Source organism: Megalobrama amblycephala, linkage group LG10 (assembly GCF_018812025.1).
Source record: "Megalobrama amblycephala isolate DHTTF-2021 linkage group LG10, ASM1881202v1, whole genome shotgun sequence".
Lineage (NCBI taxonomy): Eukaryota > Metazoa > Chordata > Actinopteri > Cypriniformes > Xenocyprididae > Megalobrama > Megalobrama amblycephala.
In genome coordinates, this window is record NC_063053.1 from 60449 (window position 1) to 84172 (window position 23724).

Genomic DNA, 23724 nt, shown 5'->3' on the forward strand with positions numbered 1-23724 from the left:
ATGTTGAGAGAAACATAAATCAAAAATCTATTGGACGTTACAGAAATGCATTGATGAAGCAAGTCATGTGACTATGAATTTGATCATTAATTACTCATCATTCCGTCTGGATCAGTCACATGACTGTTTTTGAATAAATCTGTTAATTTATTCAAAATACATTAAAATGCTATTCACACATAAAATGACTTCTCTTCTGTGATGATCCTTTAATTTCAGTAGTAAATTAATTTTTTAAATATATATTTTTAAAATATAGATACAGTCAGTCTCAATTCAATTAAAATGCATTTTGCATACTGCATATATAAATAAGTGATCATTACGCAAAATATTGATCATTAAATTAATAGTGTATTATATAATTAGCTTGTTTGTGGGCTTTGTTCACGTCATTGACGTAAAGTACGTTTATGATGAATGCGCATCTCTGACGTATCATACGCAAAAAGCGCACGGAGAGTCCCGCCTGGACCCTTCCCATTGGTCAGCGAGCACTACCTGATTTGTCCACAAACAGAGCGACTGGTCGGGCGAAGAAAACATGTCAGCCGCCCCATTTCCCTTTCTTTGGTACCGCGACAAAACAGACCGCTGCTTATTGGCTATTCATCATGTCATTCAAAATGACAGCCGACAGGCGCGATTCTTATTGGCTCGTCGGCCTGTCAGTCACATCTGTCTAGGCCCGTGTCTGTGCGTCTGCGCGAGAGAAGGAGGAGGGTCTTCCACTCAGTCTTTTTATTTATTTCTTTGTTTCCAGCTGAAAAAAAACAACAACCACCGCGGTATATTTCTCTGCGGGACCGCCAATGTTTCCCCACCGAATAAGACACAGCCCTGGACTACACTGCTGTACGTATTAAAGAGCCCGATTTAAGGGGGCGAGGATGAAGCGGCGCAATGCGGACTGCAGCAAGCTCCGACGGCCCTTAAAACGGAACCGAATCACCGAGGGGATCTACGGCAGGTACGAGTCAGACCTCACGAGGGAACCGTTATCATTCCCTAGCTGCAGGAAAGACACAGATTTCGCCTTGATTATGTCCTCAGAGAGACCGTCAATCGTTCAGCCGAACCGAGCTAACGTTACCGTCACTGATAGAGCCGTTTCCGCAGGAGTGAATAACTGCCGTTAGGCCTCATCATCACATCATCACAGCGATGCGCTTCAAAAGAAAGAAACCCGCGAAACCCACCGGTGACCGTTAGAGTCAGTAGCTGTCAATCATCAGAAGATTGACGCGACAGTATTAGTGTGTGTTATTGATATAATGTGTGTTATTAATAGTTAGTGTGTGTTTGATCGATCTTTATCTCGAAACAACAAGCGTCGTTTAATTAGCAGATCTCTGATGTAAAAGTGCCACAGAAAGCGTGAAGTTTATTCAAATAAAGATGCAGTTTTTGTAAATGGCTGAGAAGAAAAGCTCAGTAAGTTGGCTCTATTTTTCCTCAGTTGTGGAGAACGGCAGTTTTTATAATTTCCCTGATAATTCACCGACTACAACAACAAATCTCCTTCCTTTCTTACTTCATTTCGTGTAAGAAATCTTTATATGTGCCAGAAATTACAGTAATTTTCTTTTCTGTCAGGAATTATGTTCAATCCTGTGAAACACAAAAAGAGGATGTTATGGACTGACACCATCACTTTCACTGCCATTATCAGGAGGAAACATCGTGATTCTTTTGTGAGGATAATATTCATTATAAAACCCGATATATTTCATTTTTTGCACCTTTAATTCATTCTTGAAAGCTGTAGTTTGTTGGTCGTAAGGTTGGTCAGGAGCATCTGATTGTGTTTCATATATTATCATTTGCCATAACCTCTCATTTAATAGTTTTAATCTTTATGCATGGAGTGTTTACAGGTGTCATCAGGTCATAAGACTCATTTTCAAACGTTAGGGATGCATCTATATGAAAATGTATAAAATATATTATATAATTCTTTATATTTGTAAGCCGATAACCAATACATTGGCTGATAAAATCTAAATCAATTTTTTTTTATTAATTTTTGAGAGCCTGATTAAAAAAACAAAAGTCTCACTATTAAAAGCCATGTCCCAAACACACTATTATGAAAAAATATAAAATAAATGTTCTCATTATAATATTTTGTAGCTTATATGACAGATTTGCGCTGCACATGTTGCACTTACTGTATTTTCCTTTTTGAAGTGATTTTCAATCATATTTCAAACAATTCAGGGTGAACAGTGCACTTTTGAAGGAAATAATCCATTATTTATCGACTTTAATATATTGGTCAAATTTTCTTATCGGGCCGATAGCGATAACATTAATAATGAACATATATCGGCCGATACCGATATGGTGGCGATATATCGTGCATCCCTATCAAATGTGTAAAGCAAGATGTCAGTAAAGTGCACTAGATGGCAGGAATTCACAGATAATTACGTTTCGGATATTAATGTGCTCTGAAACTGTTTGAAGTGGTGATTTTCTTCAAACAATGAAACCATAGTTTCAACCAAACAGTCAATAAAGCTGAGGAGATTCATGCCAGAAGTAAAATACCATAACAAGCTAGATAAAAAATAATCTAAGGCGTGTTTTCCACACAATTTTAATGTAAATAACATGAGGAATAATTATATTTGATCGTTTTCATGCACTAAAATAACAATGCATTCATAAACAGCAATATTTGTGCACATATTTTTTTAGGACCGTGTTTGAAGCAGGTAATATTAGGGATGCGCCAGAATGAAAATTCTGGATGCACTTGGCTGAAAACCGAAATCGAAAATGCTTTTTAAAACTGATTTATTTTCTTATTTAAATTTTAATAATTTTAATGATACTGAGTTTAAAAAATACAAGCCAGTAATTATATATATATACAGTACAGTCCAAAAGTTTGGAACCACTAAGATTTTTAATGTTTTTAAAAGAACTTTCGTCTGCTCACCAAGGCTACATTTATTTAATTAAAAATACAGTAAAAAACAGTAATATTGTGAAATATTATTACAATTTAAAATAACTGTTTTCTATTTAAATATATTTGACAAAGTAATTTATTCCTGTGATCAAAGCTGAATTTTCAACATCATTACTCCAGTCTTCAGTGTCACATGATCCTTCAGAAATCATTCTAATATGATGATCTGCTGCTCAAGAAACATTTAATGTGTACAATTGTACAAAATATTTGTGTACAATATTTTTTTTCAGGATTATTTGATGAATAGAAAGTTCAAAAGAACAGTGTTTATCTGAAATCTAATCTTTTGTAACATTATAAATGTCTTTACTTTGATTTAATGCATCCTTGCTGAATAAAAGTATTCATTTCTTTAATTTCTTTTCAAAAAAATAAAAATTCTTACTGACCCCAAACTTTTGAACGGTAGTGTATAATGCTACAGAAGCTTTGTATTTCAGATAAATGCTGTTCTTTTGAACTTTCTATTCATCAAGGAATCCTGAAAAAAAAAGTACACAACTGTTTTCAACATTGAAAATAATCATAAATGTTTATTGAGCAGCAGATCAGCATATTAGAATGATTTCTGAAGGATCATGTGACACTGAAGACTGGAGTAACGATGCTGAAAATTCAGCTTTGCATCACAGGAATAAATTACTTTGTCAAATATATTTAAATAGTACACAGTTATTTTAAATTGTAATAATATTTCACAATATTACAGTTTTTTACTGTATTTTTAATTAAATAAATGTAGCCTTGGTGAGCAGACGAAACTTCTTTTAAAAACATTAAAAATCTTAGTGGTTCCAAACTTTTGGACTGTACTGTGTATATATATATATATATATATATATATATATATATATATATATATATTAATGCGACCTATATAGTCACACTACAGTGTTAGTTGACTCAGTATAGTAATGTGCCGATAGAGAGAAATGTACCTTTCATAAGGGTTACATAAACAGAGTATTTGTTTTCAATTTGAATTGGTTTGTTTACAAGTACAACTTTGTTTTCTTTATTTTATACTTTTTTTTTTTCGTTTTCTTGTTATTGTGAGTTTACACAAGTAAAAGACAGTACTTTACAGTTTCTAACTATGTTTCTAACTTATCTATATGACCAAAACTGATGGAGTATTTTTAAGTTGTTTCCGCTGTTATCAGGGAAAAATCCCAATAAATAGCACTCATAAACGGCCGTCGATGGCATTCGAGTCGAGGCTTGGACCCGGAAACGGCGTCCCTTATGTCACGACTTAACAAGCGGATAGGCGAACGTTTGGATTTCATACTGTAAATTTACCACAAGGACCCGTCGTTAACGGTCCGTCCCTCACAGACTGAATGACATCGCCACTTCCTGTGGAGTTTGCGACTAACGGACTAATAAAGTTCTGGTCGAGTAAGCCTCTTGTCGTCGACTCTCAGTGTTGCATATGAAGTTTGTTTTGGATCCATCCTTTGATGATCTGTGAAGCGTCTGTACCAGCTGTGTTCTTCTGTCACCTGACACGCGCTGTCGCTTTCCTCGAGTATGTCATCAGCCCTGATCCACCGGTCCAGTGACCGCTTATTCTTACCTTTACCTTGCATTAACACACTTATCTCTGTCATCACAACACTATAGCAGTGTCTTCAGCAGAGAAATATGAAGATGTTTTAGATGAATCATAATCATTTCAGACAGAAGAGCTGCAGTATTCAATATTCTCATTTGTTTTGAAGTGTGTGACGAATTTCATGGAAATTAATTGAACTTACCAACACTAACAGTTCTGAAGATTTGTTAGATCATTCTTATTTTTTATGCTTTATATTTTTGAGCATTTTATACACATCGCTGTATTTTATGTGTGCATGTATAAAATTATTATTATTATTATTATTATTATTATTATGATGTTTGTGAGACAAGGAATGGTCAGAGGGCCAATAAAAAAGCACATTAAAATCATGATATTCACAATTTTGCTTAAAGGGTTAGTTCACCGAAAAATGAAAATTCTGTCATTTATTACTCACCGTCATGTCGTTCCACACCCGTAAGACCTTTGTTCATCTTCAGAACACAAATTAAGATATTTTTGATGAAATCCGATGGCTCAGTGAGGCCTGCATAGCCAGCAATGACATTTCCTCTCTCAAGATCCATTAATGTACTAAAAACATATTTAAATGAGGTCATGTGAGTACAGTGGTTCAATATTAATATTATAAAGCCACGAGAATATTTTTGGTGCCCCAAAAAAACAAAATAACGACTTATTTAGTGATGGCCGATTTCAAAACACTGCTTCAGGAAGATTTGGAGCGTTATGAATCAGTGTGTCGAATCAGTGGTTCGGAGCGCCAAAGTCACGTGATTTCAGCAGTTTGACACGCAGTCCGAATCATGATTGGACACAAAAGATTCACAACGCTCCGAAGCTTCCTGAAGCAGTGTTTTGAAATCGGCCATCACTAAATAAGTCGTTATTTAGTTTTTTTGGCGCACCAAAAATATTCTCGTGGCTTTATAATATTGATATTGAACCACTGTACTCACATGACCTGATTTAAATATGTTTTTAGTACATTAATGGATCTTGAGAGAGGAAATGTCATTGCTGTGAATGCATCGGATTTCATCAAAAATATCTTAATTTGTGTTCTGAAGATGAATGAAGGTCTTACGAGTGTGGAACGACATGAGGGTGAGTAATAAATGACATTATTTTCATTTGTGGGTGAACTGACTCTTTAATATAATGTCACTGGTCTAATATGAATATTGAATATTTTGCTGAGGTGTAATGACGCCTCGTCTTCTACATCTGGAGATGGTTTTCGCTTCTCATCCCCACATAAAACATAATCCACTTCATTCACTACACGCTGCGTTGGAGAAAGCCAAACAGTGATTACGTCCTCCCCCACCTACCCATGGTTCATTGTGTTGGATTTACTGCCGGAGCTCATGATGGAGTTGCCTCTCAAGGCCACGTGTCGGGTGGAGATGTGTGATTGAGTGTTTGTGTTCTGTGTGTCTCAGTACGTTCCTGTACCTGAAGTTTCTGGTGGTCTGGGCGCTGGTGCTGCTGGCAGACTTCGTGCTGGAGTTCCGCTTCGAGTACCTCTGGCCTTTCTGGCTTTTCATTCGCAGTGTTTACGACTCCTTCAGATACCAGGGCCTGGTGAGTGTGTGTGTGTGTGTGTGTGTGTGTGTGTGTGCGCGAGACGAGCCTTTCACACAGATTATGGGAATAAATAAATAAATGAATCAATTGCTCGCCCTCATGTCGTCCTAACAAAAACATCTGATGTTTAGCAACAGTTTTCTGTTGTGCAGGGTGATTTGTACTGCTTATAAGCTGCAAATCAGATCAAAAACACCATTGATTTTCTGAGGGACATAAACTGCAGTTACTCTGTTTTATCTGAGATTAAGAGATTTGGCCACATTAAAACACATGTTATTGTTTGTATCTCTTAATCATGAAAACTGCATATTATTTAGGGTTGTTTATATGATGTCTCGCAGCAGGACTGTAACATGTCATGTGATGATCTGACTCATCTCTCTGTGTGTTTCAGGCTTTCTCAGTGTTTTTTGTGTGTGTGGCGTTCACATCAGATATTATATGTCTGCTGTTCATCCCAGTGCAGTGGCTGTTCTTTGCAGCCAGCACGTATGTGTGGGTACAGTACGTCTGGCACACAGGTAAGAGTTCATGTCACATGTTCACCCTGCTATGTTTCGTTTAAATGTTCTAACATCAAGCTTACAGCTGATTGGTCTGTGGTTAAAGAACATTCATGACATTTCTGTAATAGACAACCTCAAGCCACAACGTCCGTCTGGTTTGTTGTAGACACGATGCGTTAAACTCTTTTACAGCTGCTACCTCAGTTTGGACACAAAACTTCTTGTGCACGCATCCATTGATGAACCTCATGAGGTCATAGCATGGTTTATTCACACACACACACTTCTTGACCTTGCAGCTGTAAGCTTGGTTATTTCTGAGCAGCTCTGGATCTAGATCTGGATCGTTGTGGGTTTGTTTAGATTAATGTGTGTGGTTGATGTTTGTCAGCTGAAGTGTTGAAGCACATGACCGTTCTGTTCTCTCGTCTCTACAGAGCGAGGGGTCTGCCTCCCCACTGTGTCGCTTTGGATACTTTTTGTTTATATTGAGGCAGCTATCAGATTTAAAGATTTGAAGCACTTCCACGTGGACTTGTGTCGCCCGTTTGCAGCGCACTGGTACGTCATTTTCCACAATCCCAAGTTTCTTATGAGTGCAGTGTCCTCAAATCCATTTCAGAAAGTGTCAGTTGTGTTTTTACTGTTGTTTAGCTCTTCATGAACTTAAAAATGATATTTAATCATAGTAATGCACAGTAATAATCCTGCAACATTTGAAGTGATTCTGATTTCCATTAAAGTGCAGAACGGGTTACTTTGGACCGTAGCAAGTGTCACTCCTTAAATGTGTCTTAAATCTTTGCTCTGATGCTTTTTACCCCAACAATTCTAATCAAATGTCCTGTTTGTTTTTGTGTCCACAGTATCGGGTACCCGGTGGTGACGCTGGGCTTTGGTTTTAAGAGTTATGTAAGTTATAAGATGCGTTTGCGGAAACAGAAAGAAGTGCAGAAAGAGAACGAATTTTACATGCAGCTGCTGCAGCAGGCACTTCCTCCAGAACAACAGCTCATACAGAGACAAGAGAGGGAAGCAGAGGAGGGTAAGCACTGGTTTTGTGTAGGATATGTGTGATACTGGTGCACAGCTGACACCACTGCTGTATGTGTTCAGCGGCCACACAGAGACCTTATTGAGGTGTATTAATAGACCCGATTAACTGCATACCTGTCTTACATTATGACACATCTATTAATAGCCCACGCTAACTCTCTTCAACAGGGTAAATATGTAATGTAGAGATTCCTGAAGTGCGGAAACGTGGATGGATTCTCTGAACCAGTCAAAAAAAAGAAAGAATTTAGCACATTTTATATGGAATAATACATATATACATTTTCAAACACTATTTTTATGGAATATTACACAAATTTTCATCCATGTTTTAATTTAAACATTTCAGCTGTTGTGCAGCCCCCCAAAAACGCTTCAGTATAGGGAACATGTATTCACTATGAACTACAACTTTTCCCTCAATAAAATCCTAATTTACTGCTTATTAATAGTTAGTAAGGTAGTTGTTACGTTAGGTGTGGGGTGGGATTATGTAGAATAAGGCATTATTAACCGCTTAATAACTTCTAATAAACAGCCGGTATTCTAGTCATATTCAAGCTAATAACTGCAACTTGTTAAAAGACCCTATAATAAAGTGTTAAAGTGTAAAAAGGAAGTTACATTTTTATTTGATTACATTTTAAAAGATAAATTATATTAAAATTTCATAAAATTTTACTACTGTTTCTTTTTATAATAAATTTGTATATGACATTACAGTGTTTATATATTTATTTACTCTGACAGTAAAAATAATCACTGCAAACTTATATAAGGTCATGAAAATAAATTAAATACCATTATATTACTAAAAGATGAAAGGGTTAGTTCACACAAAAATGACATTTCCGTCATTAATTACTCTCCCTCATGTCGTTCCACACCCGTAAGACCTTCGTTCATCTTCAGAACACAAATTAAGATATTTTTGATGAAATCTGAGAGGTCCAGAAAGGTACTAAAGACATGGTTAAAACAGTCATGTGACTGCAGTGGTTCAACCTTAATGTTATGAAGAGACGAGAATACTTTTTGTGTGCAAAAACAAAACAAAAATATCCACTTTATTCAACAGTCTCTTCTCTTCTGTGTCGTTCTCATACGTTGTTTACGTCCAGCGCTTCCAGGGTCTACGTCTGAATGTCAACTCATTATTGGCCAACTCCTGCGTCAGCATCACATGCATGTGTCATGCTGATCACGTGATCAGTTTCAGCCAATACTGAGCCGGCATTCTGACGTAAACACTGAAGCTTCACTGTTACTGCATCACCTGCGTAAGATAATGACGGAAGAGAAGAGATTGTTGAATAAAGTCATTATTTTTGTTTTGTTTTTGCACACAAAAAGTATTCTTGTCTCTTCATGACAAAAAAAAACTCTTAGATTTCATCAAAAATATCTTAATTTGTGTTCTGAAGATGAACGAAGGTCTTACGGGTGTGGAACGACATGAGGGAGAGTAATTAATGACAGAAATGTCATTTTTGGGTGAACTAATCTTTGAACAGAGCTGTGAGAAGATTATGAAATTGTTCACAGTGACATGAGTGTATATATTGACAGATCTTTCTGTTTGGGAATAAACTATTCTTTCTCTTTCAAAAGCAGCAGCATCTAAAGGCATTCAAGATGTAGACTCTCCAGCCGTGGCACAGAACGGCTCGGCGGGCAGTAAAAAGCCCTCGTCCAACACGTTACCAGAGCTGGAATACAGAGAGAAAGAACGAGGCAAGAACGAGTCCAAAAAGCAACACAACCACAACCAGAACCATCACAGCAGCACCAGCAGCAGCATCTTACCGTCAGTAGACAGTAAAGCTCAGGAGATGGAGTACATGGAGAACCACGTGAACAGTAAGAGACTGAGCAGCTCAGATCTGCTGGGCAGCACTGAGAATCTGCTGAAAGATGAACACTCTTCATCCTCCTCCTCTTCATCCTCCTCCAACTCCAACAAAAATTACAAAAATGCCAGCGGAGGAGGAGGAGGAGGAGGAGGAGGGAGCTCCTCGCCCCGGGGACACGGAACAGCCAACGGCAGCGTGCCGTCTTCCTCCGGGCCTTCGTCCTCTTCCTCGAGTAAGGGGGACAGAAAACAGAAGTGTGGAGGAGGGAAGAACGCGACGTCGCACAGAGACCCTGTGGAAAACTGCATTCCCAACAATCAGCTGAGCAAACCCGAGGCGCTCGTCAGGTTAGACCGGCGCTGTTTGATCCAATCTGGTTTATTACAGAGAATTCTGATCTGATTATTAATTCTGCGGCGAATTCAAACGCTTTCTCACTGGATCTCCCAGCGCTGTGGAGTGATCAAGACCGTCCCGTGAGTAACCCTGTTCTGCTCGGAGCTGGTGGAGCTTCACACTGCACCGTGATTTCCTTCCGCTTTCGTTTGCAGTTTGATGTTTCTCAAACGCAACAGTAGGGCTGGGTATTGACACGGTTTTCACAATTCGATTTCAATTTGATTCGATATCAATTATTTTGGATGTAGTATTTCAGTTTCAGCACATGGCAAATTTTCTAGAGGAAAAGAATCCACTAATGCTGTAAACTACACATGAGAGTCAGCTGGTGCTACTATAATAATACTGAAGGTTAAATTAACTTATTTATATACAAACACTTAAATTACACTCAATGATGTTTTTATTATAAAGTTTAGAATGACATAATCATATTTCTACTCCAATTAATTTTTTTGAAATATAAACATTTAAATTGCGCCTGATTTATTCAAACATGCATTAAATATTGAAGAACATTAAAGATTATAATGAATATGTAACGGTGCATAGCTATATTTATCTTTCTAGAGCACTTTTCTATCTGACTAATGAGTTTATGGTCACTGAATATGTTTTCCTGAGGTAAATGTGACGTCACGTGACATTGAAGCTGTTTTATTGAGTCTTTCCGAGGTTGAAGCACTGATTGAGCGATTACACGAGACATGATACGGATTTCAGTAAGTTGTACTGTATATTTTAACATACCTTCAGATGTTCATGTTTATTTCGCTGTAACTGGTATTAAAGCGGAGGGGAGGATGATCACATGCTTCTCTTTAACTGAGGCGCTAAAGCGATCTGTCACGCCACATTAAACAGCGCCATTCATATTGAATCTCATAATAAAATGGACGTCATTTGAAATCTGAGACTTTGCTTCATATCAAAAGTAACAAAGATTATTGCGATTTATTGGATGGGAGGCGCTACATATTCTGCTCATTCATCAACTGAAAACAGACTAGACTAATCGATTCTTGGGATTTAAGAATCAATATCGGTTCATAAAAATGAGAATCGATTAAAATTGAGAAATCTATATTTTTTACCCAGCCCTAGTCATCAGAAATGGCAGCTCTTATCAGTTGGACGACGTGGTGGTGCACCAGTGTGACCTCTAACAAAATTCAGTCGCGCCGGCAGAAGAGAAAGATTGCAAAATGCCACCATTTAGTCGCAGTCTGGAGCCCTGCTTGAGGGTGAAAGATTTCCCAATGCAAACTTTGCACCGGGTTCGAGTTGTTCACATGAATTTGCTGCACTGACCAACAGCTGCTTGGTCTAAAAGTGACTTTTGTTTTTGTAAGAGATTAATAACTTTCTTTGCGACTGTTGAAAAAGTATGCAGATGGACGTACTTTCTGCTTTGTCACGTTTTAGGTTACGGACCACTTCAACAGAAGTTGCTGACTGCCTAACACCCCAAATCTGGGGAAAATACTAGGGGCGGGAGAAAAAAACAATTCCTTTGCATCGATTCTGGACAATTTCAGACTCGATTTTGAGTTTTTAACCGCAGATGTGCGATGGCATTATTTGTGCTTTAGAAACAGCCGTAGTCTGTTTGCTTTCACCTCCACACATATACACACACCATAAAATAGTCTTCCAGCCTTTATTTCATTGGATATAAGCGTTGTGAGAAACGCGCTTTGCTTGATGTCGGCCTCGCCTGCTGATATTCCAGTGTTTCCAGTAAATTAAATGCTCTACGAAGGCATAATTTATGCCGTTTGGAACGCAGTGAGCCTATTTCAATAAATGAAACTCGCTTTCTGACAGACGGCTGCTTTCAGAAGATCATGTGCACTTCGTGAAGAGTGTAAGTGGTTAAAGGCACTTGCTTTTATGATGCTTAATTAATGTAAACGCAGTACGTTGTGTCTTAATGGGTTAAGCCTATTAGATAATATTTGCTTTTCTGTTTTGAAGCTATTTGCAATTTAATTAAGTACAGATAAATGTCACATTTTAAGTCTAATTAAACAAATTAATAAAAACAGTTGTAGCTCAAGAATCGTTTTTGAATCGTATCATGAGGAAGAAAGATTCCACCAACTACCTCACAATAATTACTTTATATCATCTACTTGCCTTCTTAGACATCATGTATATGAATATTATGCTTTGGGATCTAGGTAGGTAGCCTAGTGACATGCAGGCCTTTTCTGTGATTGGTGTTTATTGTAAGTGTGTGTGTGTGATAGGCTGGAGCAGGACGTTAAGAAGCTGAAGGCAGATCTGCAGGCGAGCAGACAGACCGAACAGGATCTGCGCAGTCAGCTGGGCTCTCTGGGCAGCTCTGAACGCAGCATACGCTCCGAGCTCGGTCAGCTGCGTCAGGAGAACGAACTGCTGCAAAACAAGTGAGACATCCCTTCTTGAGTTCGCTCCGTACGAGAGTGCAGAGACCTGTATTAACGCAAGCTCTCGTGTGTGTGTGTGTGTGTGTTCAGACTTCACAACGCTGTGCAGGCGAAGCAGAAGGACAAGCAGACAGTGGGGCAGCTGGAGAAGCGTCTGAAGGCAGAACAGGACGCTCGTGCTGCAGCAGAGAAACTGTTAGCAGAGGAAAAGAAACGCAAGAAGCTGGAGGAGGCCACGGCGGCCCGTGCTGTCGCTCTCGCTGCTGCAACCAGGTGCTTCCCATCATTCCATAACATCCGTTCCGTTATATATGCTACCCTCGTGTGTTCTGTTCTCCTTTCTGTTTCATTATACACTACTGTTCACAAGTTTGGAGTCTGTAATGTTTTTTTAGTAAAGAAATTAATACTTTTAAAAAAAATCTTGAACTATAGTGTACATAACAGATTTCATACCTTTTTTCTGACTGTTTTTATAGCTTTGCCATCATCATCCATTCTGTCTGTTTCTCCCATGATTCTCCTTTTTCCCTTTCTATACAACTGCAGGATATTTAACCCTTTTGTTGTATGTGAACTGACGCGTGCGTGTGTGTGTGTGTGTGTGTGTGTGTGTGTGTGTGTGTGTGTGTGTGTCAGGGGTGAGTGCACAGAGTCTCTGAGGAGGAGGATTTCTGAGTTGGAGACGGAGTGTAAGAAACTCACACTTGACATCAAGGTGAAAGAGGATCAAATCAGAGAGCTGGAGCTCAAAGTTCAAGTGAGGAGATTCTCATGTTATATTTGCTCTAAATCTCGTTAAAAATCAGATTCTTCTGTAAATGCAGAAAAAGTACAAAAATACATTAAATGCCGTCTCCTCTGGTCATGTCTGTCTAGGAACTACATAAATATAAGGAGAGCGAGAAGGACACAGAGGTTCTGATGTCAGCGCTGTCAGCCATGCAGGATAAGACCCAGCACCTGGAAAACAGCCTCAGTGCTGAGACCCGAATTAAGCTGGACCTCTTCTCTGCCCTCGGAGACGCTAAGAGACAGCTGGAGATCGCACAAGGTTTGCATCGCCACACTTTTGTCCAGATAATTTGGGTACCACTTATTTAGCAGCTGAAGAACAGTTGGAAATGAAAATCGTCATCATTCACTCAGCCACTTGTCATTCAAACCCTTTAAAGGTCCCGTTCTTTGTGATCCCATGTTTCCAACTTTAGTTAGTGTGTAATGTTGTTGTTAGAGTATAAATAAAATCTGTAAAATTTTAAAGCTCAAAGTTCAATGCCAAGCGAGATATTTTATTTAACAGAAGCCGCCTACATCGAACGTCCAGTTTGGACTACATCCCTCTACTTCCTTCTTTAATGACGTCACTAAAACAGTTTTTTGACTAACCTCCGCCCACAGGAATACACAAGAGTTGCGTTTGTAGAGTGTGTTTGTCACCATGTCGTTGAAACGCTGTTATTTTCATCCCGCAGTCCAATCACCGGGTCTGATTCCGGCTCAAATTGATAGGGTAAAATTAAAGACATGTTTACAATAACACTGAGCGCGTGCATCTCCACGTTATGGTAAGAGGCGTGACCTTTCCGGGCACGGTGCGCTCAGAGCTGTCGAATCACAACACAGGAACCGCTGGCACAATCAGAACTCGTTACGTATTTCTGAAGGAGGGACTTCATAGAACAAGGAAGTCATCAGCCCGTTTTTATGACAGTGGAAACAGCGGTATACAGATAAGTAAATTATGTGAAAAATACTGTTTTGCACACTATAAACACAATCAAAGCTTCAAAAAACCACGAAAAATGGGACCTTTAACCTTTTTATGAAATTTCTTGTAAGGATTTCAATTTCAGAAGAACTATAGTACCGTTCAGAAATCTGGGGTCAGTTTAACACACTGAATTAATCAAAAGTGACGAGATTTCTATAATAAATGCTGTTCTTCTGAACTTTGTTCATCAAGAGTCCTGAAAAAAAAAAAGCATCAGTTTCCACAAAAATATGAAGCAGCACAAGTGTTTTTAACATTGGTAATAATAAGAAATGTATATATGTTCTCGGCATGACCCACGGAATCTATTGAGTCCAGTTTCATTACAATAGCTTAATTAGGTCAAAAGTTATTAGCATTTTTGTAAATTATTATAACTTTTGACCACAAGGTGGCGCTGCCCCAAAACTTTTGGAGTACCCTCAGGGCATGGTGCCGAAGACATCTGCAGCTTTCACGCCATCGCTTATGTACCGTTAACTGGAGATAACAACATGTGACGTTATATTTGGAGCCGTTTTATGTGGAATTATGCATTTCTATGGCACCACGATCAACGCCTAAATGAATCTGCAGTGGTCAGGTGGTACACGTTGGAGCTTTCAGAAAACTCCCAGCTTACAAACACTTTTTACAAGCCAGAATCTCATAGTTACAGTAATTACAATATTTTGTGACCGCACCTGCATACTGAGTTTCGTAAACATACGCCAATGTGCCGATAAGGGAAAATTGTATATCTTTTGACTCGGCATGACTCCCCGAATTACACGAAACCACTTTAATGATTTTTGTACAAACCGTTTGGATTTTTCATATCTCCAGACCAGTTGGTGGCGCTAGAGCGATTGAGTTAGAGACTCCAGATCTGCTGTGATATCAGTTCAGACTGTCCTCTTTCTGTGTGCTGAATTACACAACTTTCCTGCAAGCGGTTCTGTGGGCGACCGTAGACTCGAGCGGAAGAAGAAGAATGCCAACGATTACTTGGACCCTAAATATATTCACACAGAACACAGTTATTTTAAATTGTAATAATATTTCACTGTCTTTACTGTATTTTGATCAAATAAACGGTGAGCACTTCAAAAAGGTAGTTTGTGTGTTTATAGAAAAGGTAATTCCCAAACATGGAAAAGCACTAAAAGTTGTTCCCGTCTGTTTTTGTGTCGTTTTAGGTCAGATTCTGCAGAAAGACCAGGAGATTAAAGACCTGAAGCAGAAGATAGCCGAGGTGATGGCCGTCATGCCCAGTGTGGTGTATTCCTCAGACACGGGCAGCATGACCCCCGTCACGCCCCACTACTCCTCCAAGTTCATGGACACCAGCCCGTCCGGACTGGACCCCAACGCCTCCGTTTACCAGCCCATGAAAAAATGAATGCTCGTTTCCCACACACACACACACACACACACACACACACACACACACACACACACACACACACACACACACACACACACACACACACACACACACACACACACACACACACACGGTCTTCTCTGGTTGTTTTTTTCCTCCATAGGCCCAGATTCAGATTCATCTTTGGCATGTCTGTGGCTCAAATTGCTTTTTCGTTTTGGTTTTTCGTCTTCTCTTACTACAGCTTCTTGCCTGGTCAGAAGGATATCGTATTGTGTGACTGTATTTGTTGTAGTAAAAATACAAAAGACAAAAAAGAAGACTTTTAAGGGACATCACACGTCGAGTAGGAAACTGCCGTTTCTTTTCTCTTGTAAATGTCTAGAAACCTCACAGAAGTCGGTGAGTATCTTCCCTCAGTCCATTCAGAGACCGGCCTCCCGGATTTCGGCCTTGATTTTTACTATTTTTGGAGGGGGGTGAAGCGGGGCAGGTGCGAGATCCGTCGTCCCAGGTGCTCTACCCCATATTTCAGAGGCAAGAAGAGCTTTACTCAAGAATGTCACCATCTAATATGACCAGAATGTAACGCAACGTAAAAACAAACGTCCCAGAAACAACGCGACTCTGACGCAAAACGATTCCGATCGGATCCGGAGCCGTTCGGTTCTTCCTCGTGGTACAAACACAGTCCAGCGGCGTAATCACCAACCACAGATAATCAGTGCCTTCATATGGGACCTCGTGGGTGGAACCGAAAGATCTCGCCCCCCCTCAACCAAACATCTTTTGCAAACGGATCACCAGCCCATCGGCGTGACGACTCTTGCTCCGCGCTTGTGAATTCGGTCATTTGTTTACATTTATTTATTTATCCGGCGTGGCACTATTGCACTGTCGACTTCAGCGAGAGTATGAAAACGCAGGTTTCTTTATCGTATTGACCATCTTTCAGTATCGGACGGAAGCTGGTGTGGTCCAGTGCCAACTGAGTAGAAAAGTGTTTCAGATCCATCAGGTTACTGGCTGGTCCAATGATCGGAAGCTAGAGGACTGTATTATTATTATTATTATTATATAGTTTGTTTATTGTTTTCAGAGAAATACTTGGTTGTGCCACTTGATGGCGCCATTGTGACTTTAAACCTGTTGGACTGGTGGAAAGATCCCATCGTCGCAGATCCAGACACCTGCTAAGCGTGAAGTATTACCGGGCTGAAGGGAGTGTCCCGAGCCGACCCGGCAGATTTGTGTTAATGGAAGCCAGTTCTGAAGGACACGTGGTCACTGTGTTAGTATTCCGATTGGTCAGTGATGGGCGGGAGGGGGGCGGGGTTAGCCAGTCAGTCCTGTGTGGTATTGTAGTGCTCTGAGATGGTTGTTGTTTTTGGTGTCTGTGTTTTTTAAAATTATGATGTGATGGAGGAAAAGTTTGTAAAGTGGTTTACATGAAAGAGGGGGGGGGGTAAAGACAGTTGTTTTGTTTTCTTTGCCCGCTGTCACTCCTCGGCTGCGCTCTCTGTGAGGTCTCTGTGAGGTTTCGAGTAATAAAACATTTTTTTTCTGGCATCTGAGTTTCTCTTGTGATTTTGTTGTTGTTTGTTAATGATGCATGAACAACATTAAAGCTCACAAAATATTAAGTAATTGTGATGGGAAGGAAAAACATGATCAATTCAACTAACCATAAAATTAGGGTTAATTTAAGCTGAGGAAAGGATTAATTAATGAGTAAAAATGAGAAACGGTTGTATTGTTCTACATGCATTTAAAAGTTTAGTTCAAAATAAAAAAATATATATATATAGTTTATATGAATGTCAGTGTTTTTCATTCCATTTGACTTTAGAAACGAGCATTTATAATAATTAAATAAAATATAAATGTTGGATTTTTAATCCCCATCCAATGAGAAATGACTCAATGTCCCATAAGCTTTTACAAATAAATAATTAAATAAAAATCCTAGCTTCTTTTTCTAAATATTTTATCAGTTCTCTCAGGACATTCCCAAATTAATTGTCTCGAAGGCATTTTTCAAAAAAAAAAAAAATCTTCCACTTTCACATTAAAAGCTCTGAACCATAAGAGACTTGTCCGGGTAAACTTGTATGAAAATCACATTGGAAACCTCCTTCACTACATGGTAAAATATTAAAATTCCAGTGCCATCGGATTCATTTCTTCTTTTACTCTCAAATCACTTTTAGTCAAAACAAAACATGTTTAAGCCATTCAGAGAATCAAACTACACTACAGCCTGCCAAAATAAAAGAGGTTTAACTGGACTAAAGTAAATTTAAAATTATAACAACAACAATAATTATTATTGCTGTAATTATTTTTGTGGTGTTAAAAAAATAACCCAAGTTTTGTTGATGGACAAACCCAGCGATTGTGTTTTGAGCCCGCTGTTAGATTGGAAATTAACATTTATTAATATGTTTAATAAATAATAAACATTCAATTGCTTATTATTGCTTATCTCTCCTTCATAATAATACAAGTGCACCATCTTTCTCTAAAAGTACATTCAGATACTTTGATTGTTGCGATCCTATCAGACTTATGATAGCAACCTGATTCGTAACAAAGCACTGTTCGCCAGAGGAGAACTGCCCCCCCGACTAAGCCTGGTTTCTCCCAAGGGTTTTTTCTGCATTTTAACACCTATTTGCCACCTGATGTCACCTGATGGAGTTTGGGTTCCTTGCCGCTGTCGCCTTTGGCTTGCTTAGTTGGGGACACTTGACATTTGATTGACATTTATTAAACAGTGCTTTGATCTGCCTGCATTGACACTATTCTTTAAGAGCTGCTGTGCAGCAACAATTATGTACCAGTTATCAATATAAAGCTGCTTTGACACAATCTGCATTGTAAAAAGCACTATATAAATAAAGGTGACTTGACTTGACTCTATATAAAGTTTGTTATTATTGTTGCCTCTAGTAATGTGTCTGATTTTTCATTTCCAAACTATGATGGGTTCATTTTAAGCCAGCCATACAGTAATCTTTAAACAATAGTTGAGTTAAATAAAACTACTCTGCAGGTTGATCAAAGATTTAACCCAACCGCTGGGTTTGTCCATTTTCAACCCAACTTTGCACATACTACATCATTTTAAAATAATCTCAAAATGTTTTGAAATACTTTTTAATAATTTTTCCTGTTAACATTTACTAGTTTGTAAACTATTGCAGCATCTCGTGCCGACAGATTCTCCAGTCGCTCTGAGTGTGATCTTCATCAGAAGAGCATGAATAAATAACCAGAGCTTTCATAATAAACACACACACTCTTGTAGTACATTTTTCACATAATTTGTTTTTTGCACATCGTTGTAAAGAAACAGTTCACTGCCGTTCCAGATCTTCATGTATATACTGTATATTCAGCGATGAAAGCAGTATATCCTGAGATGAGCCGCAGACTCGCTCTGATCAGCATATGGAAGCATTAATAATGTACAGAAGCGGTTTAGTATGTCACTCACGCTCCTCAAGCTTCCAGTTCAGTGCTGTCGGATGAACTGGGAGAGTGAATTATTCCCATGGGATGCACGTTTCACATTCATCCTCATCTGGAGCACACGCTTCTTCTGCAACAATCTGTCAGTCGCTCAGGAATGCTGAAGATCTGGATTGTTCACCTGAAGTGACTCCGGTTCACTGTATTTACACATGAAACTGAACCGGTTTCAGCGGGTCACGGTGGGGGTCAGAAGAACCTGATGGCCCAGTTTTCAGAGAGGCTCAAGATGAACTCTGAACCTACAAAAGGCATAAAGACAAGCAAAATGAGCTCTTCCTCAGAGGAGGATGCCCTGAACGCCTGTTTTTCACCTTTCGGTTCCTTTATTTCCATTTTTTCCATCTCTTTCCCGTGTGGAGACGGGCTGTCAGTGCAGGGCCGAGCCGAGAGAAACACTCTCAAAGTAAAGCTTCACAGTTTTTATTTTTCTCATCCTCTTTTCTTCGTTGACACTATACGACACTGACATAAAATCATCCTCATGGAGACAATGCAGGAAATTAATCAATGGTTTTTATTTAGTTAATTATTTCTGTGAGCTGGATAAAAGAGAACAATGCAATTAAATAATTTTACTATGGTAAACTATCCCTTTAAATTGCACTTATTTGTTTTGCAAATAACAATAATAATACGGTTTTTACATTAATAAACAACTAAATAAAAACACACCGTCTTATAACTGCAATATTTTTCATATTCTTCTCTATTCTCGATCGTAATGTGTATTTTCATTGGTTTATTCAGTCATTTTATTATTTTTAATTTTTTTAATAATTTATTTTAATTTTTAACACTTTATTATTGATCATTTTGTGTGAATTAAAGTGTCCAAACACTTTGTGGTCAGTGTGTGTCCGTGTAATACACTGAAGTAAATGAAAAGTTTATCGTGTTTATTTACACACGCGAAGAGCTCATTTACATACTCTAACCCCGCCCCCCGCCCACTCGCTCACGACAGCGTCATGACGGAATATTATCCGCTTAATTTACATACTAAGCCCCGCCCGCCGTGGCGAGCATGTTCGCACATCCACCCGGGATCATCCGCAGAAAAGGAAGAAAATCGCAGGCTGTCAGAAAAGTTTTCCTTCGGGAACGGGATCGGGCTCGATCGGGCACAGGACAGTCGCGGGAACGCGCTCGCGGGATTATCAATATTCACAATAAACTGACATTCATCATGGACGCGCTGAAATCAGCCGGACGCGCGATCATTCGCAGTCCCAGCCTGGCGAAACAGTCCTGGATCTCCGGAAAACACAAAAGTGAGTTTCACAGCTGTCAATCTGCACGAATATGCCTGGAAATAATGACCGCTTTAAATCTGCTGCTCTGTTCTGAAGTTCAGACTCAAAGTTGTTTCAACTTGTGTGCTAAAGCAGGAATTTCATAACAAATCACTGAACCGAGATCCGTTTCTTATCCAGAACCGATTCTGTTTTTAAACGCCTAAACTAACGACTGTTTTCACTGAAGCGATCAGTGTTCGCTCCGGTTCGCTGACGAATGATTCTTTTGAGTCGGTTCTTCAAAAGCAAACATATGTAACATGATTCCCGAGCGAATGACTCTAATGAGTCGATTCTTTTTTAGGTATTTGTAAACATACAGCGAGATACTGTTATCAGATTCCTGAATGACTGATTCTTATAAACCGATTCTTTAAAGTGAATCACAAACTAACCGTATTCTCCTATAGGAACAGAATCTGGTGTTTTGCAGGAGGCTGATTCTGCCATCCCAGTGTTGCTAGGCAATGCGTTTCAGGTGTACATGTTGCTAGGCAATGCGTTTCAGGTGTACATGATCTGCTTTATTTGGGGATAAAGTGAGGGACTGTGTTTCTGTGTTTGAGATGTTGTGTGGCTCCAGTGAAACACACCCTCATTCTCAGAGGATTGTTCAAACCTGCGTGACTCACTTTCTTCAGTGGAACATAAAAGCTGAATTGTTTTTCAAGAATGTTGGCTGCTTTTTCCAGTTAATGGAAGTGAATGAGGCTGTCAAGCTCCAAAATGTTAAAGTGCAGCACAAAAACACCATAAAATGGTCCATATTACTTGCATATAATAATGTTGCGTGTGAAGAAATCATTAGTCCCTGAAGATCACTTAAAAAGGTTCTGTAGGGCGCTATGAAATCCGATTTATTTTTTTCCCAAATTCCGTTTTTTCCGTTTTAATTTTTTGGATTCCGTTTTTTTTTTCAGTTTTGGTTTTTTTTTGGATTCCATTTTAATGGTTAAATTAAATTTTAGTAATCAAAAAGCATGTCTAATTAATTGAAATAATGAATCTTGTCCAATTTACCAACAATTAAAAGTTTAACAAAAAAATTACATTTGATATACTACGTTTTATTCTTTCCCCTCAAATTTTATTTTGACCAAATTCCATTTTAATGGTTTAATTTCATTTTAATAATCAAAAAGCATGTCTAATTAATTGAATTCTTAAAGACAACAATATTTATTCATTAAAAAAAATATTTTTATGAAATGTTTTGTTTTTTCAGAAATTCTGTGGTGTATTTTAATTTTTCCAGCAATCAAATGAACGCATAATATTTAATTTATCTTTTAATCATTAAATTAAACTTTTTTTTGTCAAAAAATGTGCTGCACAACAGAGCTTTACTGTGAAAATTAAAACACGGAAGAAAAACTGAGATTACTCCTTAAAAATATAGTTTTAATAATTTATTATTAAATATCTAAATTTTACTGTACAACACTAATATGTTTCTGTCAAGTTCAATCGAACTTTTATTTTGACGGGTTGCCGATAGTTTTCTCAAACGAAGCGGTTAAATTGACTTTCAGAGCAGCTCTGGAGATGAATTTTGTACGTTTATTTCCTCATGGACGAAAACACCGCGAGCGTCGCACGTGCTTCACGTGTGTGAGAGAAATGAAACCGCGCTCATTCATTTCAGAGGCAGGATTCATATTTAAATAGTCTTTTTGCGGTTTAATATTCACGAACATTTGATTAAAGACCTGTTTTTAATTCATTCATCAAAAATTTGACAAATTCCGTGACGTTCCGTGTTATATAGTCAATTCCGTTTTTAGCGACTGGATTCCGCGATTCCGTCCGCGTTTTCTGCATCACGGAAATCATAGGGCCCTCGTTCTGTTTGGTCATGTGAGTGGCATCAAAATGCACGTGTAACCCCTCACCTCAGGTCCTGCTCGCCCTCTGAGCGGGACTCGAACCCGGGTCTCTGGCGTGGGAGTCGGACCCTCTAACCAGGAGGCTAAAGACTGCAGCGAGGTCAGAGGAGTGAGGTTTACTCCATTTTTTTTTTTTTAAGCGAATAAAGACTCAAATTTGTGTCTTCCTCACACAGTTATCATAATAGTTTGAAGGTGTCATAAGTTATGCATGCAATTTTATGATGTTTTTGACAGGGAGCAGCTAATACATTCAAAAACATTTCAGGATATTCTTCAAAAATGCAATTTCGGGGTCCATTGAAGAGAGGGAGTGTCATGTGGTGTAAAGCCGTATCAGGATGGCAGATTTAAGAGTATTTCTTTAAGCACACCGCTCACGTTCAGCCGGGTCCAGTGGCGTCTTTGATCTCAGATGCGGTCAGTCCCACAGACAGCGGTCAGTCCATCTGCCGTTTCACAAAAACAAGCTTAACTGCCTGCTGAGCGTTTTGTTTGCTCTCGCGCGGGACCCTCTCAAACACTGATGTCAGCACACTGATGTTTGGCTTCTTCTACATTAGTGACCACACCGGGACTGACCAATGCTAACATGTTTAAATTATCAGCATATCAATGATTTCAGGAATGATGTTCGTCATCCGTCTGCAGCATTAAAGAAACGTTACAGTCAAGCCAAAAATGATTCAGACACTTTGACCTGACCATGATTTGCTTAAGTGTAATCTGACATAATTAAGATTAATTTTTTCTGACAGTTTAACGTTTTTTTTTAACTATAGTGAATAAACTGTATTAATGAATGAAATGTTCAAGGTGTCTGAATAAATTTTGATTTGACTGTATGTATATTATTTATTAGATATTTATAAGTGTAAAATATATTTTCTACATATATTTTATAAAATATATGTAGAAAATATGCAGTATTTTATATAGCAATATTTTTAATAAAATATAGGTATAATATAACATTTTATAAATATATTTTATAAAAAATATATAATGAATATTTATAAAAATATTGATGAAGATTTATAAATAAATTATATATAATGTTTTACTAATATTTATTATAAATATAATATATGTAGAAAATATATTTTATCTAAACATATTTATATATTTAATTATTTATAATTTGATATATATATATATATATTCTGTCATCATTTACTCACCGTTATGGCCGTCATTTAAGTTTATGTGTAATAAATTTTAATGCTTTTCTCATTTAACACAATAATGACTTTAATGATCTTTTATAGGTAAATTCTCAGCCATATTTGATGAGTGATTAATTTGCGGTTCATTAGATTAATTAATTAATCGCCACATCATGTAATTAATTAGACTAAAAGCTTGAATCACTTGTTGACAGAACTATATTATATTATATTATATTATGTTATATTAGTTCCCTCCAGTTATTCTTTAATTAACATGCCTTTAACTTGGAAAGTCCGGGTTTAGAAAAAAA

The 23724-nt window shown here is 38.2% G+C and overlaps 2 protein-coding genes across 5 annotated transcripts in view; both read left to right on the plus strand.

Annotated features, from left to right (window-relative positions):
- The first annotated feature begins 666 nt into the window (after positions 1-666).
- maco1b (macoilin 1b) lies at positions 667-17095 on the plus strand. Of its 3 annotated transcripts, none has more exons than XM_048203823.1 (12): positions 667-970; positions 6014-6155; positions 6556-6682; positions 7105-7228; positions 7534-7712; positions 9335-9923; positions 12228-12386; positions 12477-12659; positions 13026-13146; positions 13266-13440; positions 15339-15553; positions 15596-17095. In XM_048203823.1, the coding sequence occupies exons 1-11, from the start codon at positions 891-893 to the stop codon at positions 15539-15541; spliced, it is 2082 nt and encodes a 693-aa protein (XP_048059780.1). In that variant the 5' UTR covers positions 667-890; the 3' UTR covers positions 15542-15553; positions 15596-17095. The 3 variants fall into 3 exon arrangements, with proteins under 3 accessions (XP_048059780.1, XP_048059781.1, XP_048059782.1); XM_048203824.1 differs by having other exon boundaries at positions 15616-17095; XM_048203825.1 differs by having other exon boundaries at positions 668-970; positions 9338-9923; positions 15339-17095.
- Positions 17096-20054: 2959 nt separating this feature from the next.
- Positions 20055-23724, plus strand: part of ldlrap1b (low density lipoprotein receptor adaptor protein 1b) — a 40479-nt gene continuing 36809 nt past the window's right edge. For both annotated transcript variants that reach the window (XM_048203830.1, XM_048203829.1), the window contains exon 1: positions 20055-20334. In XM_048203830.1, coding sequence (XP_048059787.1) covers positions 20088-20334 — 247 coding nt within the window. In that variant the 5' untranslated portion in view covers positions 20055-20087. The remainder of the gene's footprint in view (positions 20335-23724) is intronic.

What these genes read in the sequence shown, in the direction of transcription:
- maco1b (XM_048203823.1), top strand. Translation starts at nt 891, where the DNA reads ATGAAGCGGCGCAATGCGGACTGCAGCAAGCTCCGACGGCCCTTAAAA. An exon ending in ACAGTACGTCTGGCACACAG is followed by an intron (nt 6,683 to 7,104) that starts GTAAGAGTTCAT and finishes TCGTCTCTACAG; the next exon opens with AGCGAGGGGTCTGCCTCCCC. An exon ending in AACGAACTGCTGCAAAACAA is followed by an intron (nt 12,387 to 12,476) that starts GTGAGACATCCC and finishes GTGTGTGTTCAG; the next exon opens with ACTTCACAACGCTGTGCAGG.